The sequence below is a fragment of the Orycteropus afer genome, unplaced genomic scaffold (assembly GCF_000298275.1).
Source record: "Orycteropus afer afer isolate SDZICR_OR568_19922 unplaced genomic scaffold, OryAfe1.0 scaffold00208, whole genome shotgun sequence".
NCBI lineage: Eukaryota > Metazoa > Chordata > Mammalia > Tubulidentata > Orycteropodidae > Orycteropus > Orycteropus afer.
In genome coordinates, this window is record NW_006921795.1 from 867654 (window position 1) to 873653 (window position 6000).

At 38.8% G+C, this 6000-nt stretch overlaps 1 protein-coding gene across 1 annotated transcript in view; it reads right to left on the reverse strand.

Moving 5' to 3' along the window:
• CFAP61 (cilia and flagella associated protein 61) overlaps positions 1–6000 on the reverse strand; it is a 722434-nt gene that overhangs the window by 239749 nt on the left and 476685 nt on the right. Inside the window, exon 20 of the mRNA XM_007948197.1 lies at positions 2643–2817. Coding sequence (XP_007946388.1) covers positions 2643–2817 — 175 coding nt within the window. The remainder of the gene's footprint in view (positions 1–2642; positions 2818–6000) is intronic.

Genomic DNA, 6000 nt, shown 5'->3' on the forward strand with positions numbered 1-6000 from the left:
ACTCAATTTTAATACATTAATATTAATATAAATTATGTTAAAATAAAATATATTATAAAATGTTGTTAATATATTAATATAATTGATATATTAAAATAAATATATTAAATAAAATTAATATATTTAATTTTACACATTGGTTCCTACTTTATGGGTACTTAGTGATTTTAGGAGGTAGCATAAGATCCAGAACAGATGATGCTGAAGGGAGAAGTCCAAGCTGCACTGAAGGAACTTCGGAGAAAAACAAAGCCCCAGGAACTGATGGAATACTCATTGAGATGTTTCAATAAATGGATACAGCACTAGAGGGGCTCACTCATTTATGCCAAGAAATTTGAAAGACAGCTACCTGACCAACTGACTGGAAGAGATCCATATTTGTGCCCATTCCGAAGAAAGGTTACGCAATAGAATGCAGAAGTTATTGAACAATATCATTAATATGATATGCAAGTAAAATTTTGCTGAACATAATGAAAAAATGGTTGCAGAAGTACATCGAAGTACATCAATAGGCAATTGCCAGAAATTCAAGCTGGATTCAGAAGAGGGTGTGGAATGAGGGATATCATTGCTGATGTCAGATAAGTAAAGAATATCAGAAAGATGTTTATCTGTGTTTTATTGACTGTGCAAAGGCATTCAACTGTGTGAATCATAACAAATTATGGATAACAGTGAGAAGAATGGGTATTTCAGAATCTATGCAGAGACCAAGAGGGATTCCCTGTCATCAACAGAATAAGGGGATACTGTATGGTAAGGAGCTCTGGTAGCATAGTGCCTAAGGCACTTGACTGCTAACCAGAAGGCTGGCGGTTCAAACCCACCAGCCACTCCTCAGAAGGAAGGTTGGGCAATCCTACTTCCGTAGTGATGCTGCCTCGGAAACCCAAGGAGGGGTTGCTATGAGTTGGGGCCGACTCAACGGCAAATAACAACAACAACGTATGGTTTAAAATCAGGAAAGGTGTGGGCCAGCACTATATCATTTCACCACACTTATTCAATCTGTATGGTGAGCAAGCAAGTCAAGAAGCTGGACTATATGAAGAACATGGCATCAGGATAGGAGGAAGACTCATTAACAACCTGTAATGTGAAGATGATACACAACCTTGCTTGCTGAAAGTAAAGAAGACTTTCAGTACTTACTGATGAAGATCAAAAACTACAGCCTCCAGTATGGATTACACCTCAATATAAAACAAAAATCCTCACAATTGGACCAATAAGCAACATCGTGATAAATGGAGAAGATTGAAGTAGTCAGGGATTTCATTTACTTGGATTCATAATCAATGCTCATGGAAGTAGCAGTCAGGAAATCAGATGACATATTGCACTGGGCATATGTGCTGCAAAGACTTCTTTAAAATGTTAAAGAGTAAAGGGGTCACTTAGAAGACTAAGTGACTACCCAGGCCATGGTATTTTTAATAGCCTCATATGCATGTGAAAGTTGGACAATGAATAAGGAAGATGGAAGAAGAATTGATGCATTTGAATTGTGGTATTGGTGAAGAATACTGAAAATATCATGGGCTATCAGAAGAATGAGAAAATCTGTCTTGGAAGAAGTGCAGCATGAATGCTCCTTATCAGTGAGAATGGCCAGACTTTGTGTTATTACTTTGTTCATGTTGTCAGAAGGGACCAGTCTCTGGAGAAAGATATCATGCTTGGTAAAATAGAAGGTCAGTGAAAAGGGGGAAGACCCTTGATAAGATGGATTGACACAGTGGCTGCACTGATGAGCTCTAGTATAGCACAGATCGTGTGGCTGGTGTAGGACCGGGCGTTGTGTCATTCTGTTGTACATGAGATCACTAGGAGTGGAAGCCGACTCTATGACATCTAAGAACAACAATGAAAGTGATTTTTACATCCTTGAATCAAAGGGTTATGTTAGAATCCCAGTTCTGCCATAAAGTGGCTGTGTAATTTGACAAAGTCATTGACCTTCCTTGTGCATTAGGTAAAACACTAGTTTGGTCATCTTCGAAATTTGACTTCCTGGTTTCAATTAAAGAATATGTGTAGCCAAGCCTCATTCTGGTTGTTTTACTATTTAAATAATTTCAATACAAACCAAGCAAGAAAGATGCTTGAGAAAACACTTTTGAATGTCAGAGTCTTTGTGCAAATGTCTTACTTTCTCGTTTTGATTCAAATGTGTGTATTTGTGGGGAGGACTGTAAAGGCAACACCAAGAAAGATCATGAAAAGAAGAAAAGAGCACTTCTGATGCAAACCTTTCTTTTTCTTCCTAGGTCTTTTCAGCTTCACAAAAGGAGACATATTTTCCATATAATTGCTAAGCATGTGTGCTTTTTAAATTATTCTTTAATTAGTTAATGATTTTAGCCATGCTTTGCTCTTCTGATATTCATTTTGTGTAATAAAATAATTACAGATAATTAAACTATCTCAAGCTTTTCCTTTCCCCCAGCAAACATGCTGGGTATCCAAAAATGACAACAAGTTGTAAATTAATCTGGAAAACAAAGCATGACAGATGAATGATTTGGTTGGAATTAATTAGGCACTAATTATATACTAAAACTAGCTGAAGAATGAAACTCATTATAAAAATAAAATGCAATTCTGAAAAGATGCACAGTTAACAACATCCTTACCTTCTGTAGTGATGGAGTTGTTTTTAATCCAAGCCAGGGCCTTAGAACAATCTTCCTCATCATTGAGAGTGAAATGATTGCAAGGAACTATGTCAGTGTACCGCTGCTTACCACTGTTGGGAATCTCTCTGTTGGTCAGATGTTGACGAATATCAGCCCCCGTAGGGCATGGGACCTGAGTATGTGACAGAGAAATGCTTATTTCTTTGATCATAGGTGAAGTGCTGACACAGTAAAACAAACAAACAAAAGCAAAATGTAAACAGAGTAATGTCCAGATTAAAAAAAAAAAAAACATCATTGCCATCAAATTGATTCCAACTCATAGTGACCCCTCAACTTTAAGATTTTCCATAAAGTGGTAAATCTTTATGGAAGTAGATTGCCCAGTCTTCCTTCCACGGAGTGGCTGGAGGTTTGAACTGCCAAAGTTCTGGTTAGCAGTCAAATGCCTTAGGCACTATGCCACCAGAGCTCCTTTAAAAAAGCAAAATGTTAATAGAGCAATGTCCAGATAGGTATGTGTTTTTCTGTCCCTAAATACAACCAATCCTCCTTTAAGAGGGAAAAAAAACAACTGGTAGAACAACAGCTTAGAGACAGTTATCAGAGGCAGTTGATCTGGTTAACTAATACTGCATAACAAATTATCCCAAAATTCAGTGGTGTAAAATGCCAATTTATTATGCTCACAGATTCTGTAGGTCATTCATTCAGCCAAAGCAAGGTAGAGGACAGTTTGTCTTAGTTCTATAATATTTGGTGCCTTATCAGAGAAGCCTAGAAGGCTGGGGGCCAACTTGATGGTTGGGAGCTAAAACCACCCAGGTGATTCACTTATATGTGTAGCAATTGATTCTGTCAGTTGGGATGTTAGCTGGGGTTATAGGTCAGCACACCCACATATGGCCTCTCCATGTGGATGGACTTCCTTACAACATGATGGCTGGGTTCCACGGACAAGTGTCCCAAGAGAAGAACAGTACAGAGAGCTCCATGTTCTTTTCTAAGTTAGCCTTAGAAGTGAAGAAATATCTTGTCTCCTATATTCTATTCATGGAGTCAGTCATAAAGGACTAACCAGGATCAAGGGGAGGGAACCTAGACCCTACCTCTCCTGCAGGAGTGACAAGGTTCTGGAAGAGCACCTGGGACTGGATTTGTTCTGGCTGTTGCTGGTAAAAAAATAATCTGCCACAGAAACAATTTTATTAGGAGTTGAGATTCAAGTGCATAGAGGGGCTAGACAGAAAATGGGGCAAGTGGACTACTCTTATGAAACATACTGCTTATTCTTTACTTTGTCAAAAAAAAAAAAAAAAAAAAAAACATCTCTTTTTGAAACAAAGCCCTCTCAGTCTAGCTTCTATCTTCCCGCTCTGTCACAGACATGGGTGAGAACATTTCTCTATAAAAGGAAGACAACAGGAAAAGCACAATAAAGAATGAGGATACATACTTGTCCTCCATGTCAAGGGCCCAGTGGCAAATGGAGGGCTGTGCCTTGTTCAAACAGGATGACCTTACCTCAGTGCCATCCTTCTATTGGCAATAGAGAGGATGGGTTTTGTGGGGCCAGATTCTCTGATTTCTTCAGAAACACCATAAACCTTGCTTTTTATGTGAATTCCTGTTTGCTGTGGGGTCACCCCTTTGAACTTTCAATTTTAATATGGCTGCCAGGTGGAGATGATATGGAGGTTAAATAGGAATGTGGAGTCCTTGGGTGGTGCAACTGGTTAACATGCTTAACCACAAACCAAAAGGTTGGAGGTCTGAGTTCATCTAGAAGCACCTCGGAAGAAAGCTCTGATGATCCACTTCTGAAAAATTGGCCATTTGTACTCTGACGCACATGGGGTTGCCACAAGTTGGAGTTGACTTGATGGCAAATGGCAAAGACACAGTCACAGAAATGCAAAACTTAAAGGCAACATGGCACCTCTTTAGAAGACCTACCCTAGCTGTCTTGCATAGTCCTGGTATAGGTCTAAGGGCTTTGAGGGAGGAATAATTCTACAGCCATGATGGGCAAAGTGTTCAGATGCAAGAGAGACTGTTATGAGCACAGAAAAGTTCTTTCACCCTTGACAAAGGCAAAAAAATGCCTTGTTACACTGGGTATCTGTGAGTAATGGTTGGTGCTGGAATGAATGAGGCTTGCCTAAAACCCACCAACATTTAGGAAACTTTTGGTCACATCCTTCTGTAATAGAAACTGTAAAGCTTTAGTATGTTCTATAATTTATTTCAGTTTCAAACTGGATTAAATGAATTTTAAAAAATGGAATCGATTTTTAAAGCTGGATATCCTCTGCCTATGAAGAGACTGTAGTCTCTTTTTTATGTATTTAATTATAAATAAGTAAAAAGGAGCAACTCAATAAACAATGGTCATTTACTGCAACTAAAATTGTAGAGGTAAAATTTTCTCACTAGCAATATGATTTAGCAATATCACACTAACATTTTGATATTATTATTTTTCATAACTGTTATAAAGCAGTCCACAAAGGGCTTCGATGAAGGTTTTAAAAGTGCAAAGAATTGAAAACTGTGCTGTGAAATTTTGAAATCTGACTGAAACTACAATGAGCATTGTAGTATAAAAGAATATAAAATTTTTATAATACCCTGTCAGTTTGTTGTTGTTGTTAGGTGCTGTCAAGTTGTTTCCGACTCATAGCAACCTCATGGACAGCAGAATGAAACACTATTCAATCCTGCACCAGCTCTATGATCCCTGCTACACTTGAGCCCATTGTCTCAGCTACTTTGTCAATCCATCTCATTGAAGGCCTCCCCCTCTTTCGTTGACCCTCCACCTTACCAAGCACCACATTCTTCTCCAGGGAATGGTCCCTTCTGACAACATAACCAAAGTAAGTGAGATGAAGTCTGACCATTCTCGCTTCCAAGGAGCATTTCAGGTGCTTCCTCCAGGACATATCTGTTAGCTCTTTTAGCAGTCCATGGTACTTTCAGCATTCTTCACCAGCACCACAACTCAAAAGCATCAACTCTTCTTCTGTCTTCCTTACTCACTGTCCAACTCTCACATGCACATGAGGCAACTGGAAATATCATGGCTTGTGTCAGGCACACCTTAGTCCTCAAGGAGACATCCTTGCTCCTCAGCAATTGAAACAGTTTCTTCGCAGCCAACCTGCCCAGTGCTACACATCATCTAATGTCCTCACTGCTGCTTCCATTGGCGTTGATTATAGAACCAAGCAATATGAATTCTTTGACAACCTCAATCTTTTCTCCATTTATTGTGATGCTTCTCATTGGTCCAGTTGTGAGGATTTTTGTTTTCTTTATATTGAGATGTAATCCATACTGCAGACTGTATTCT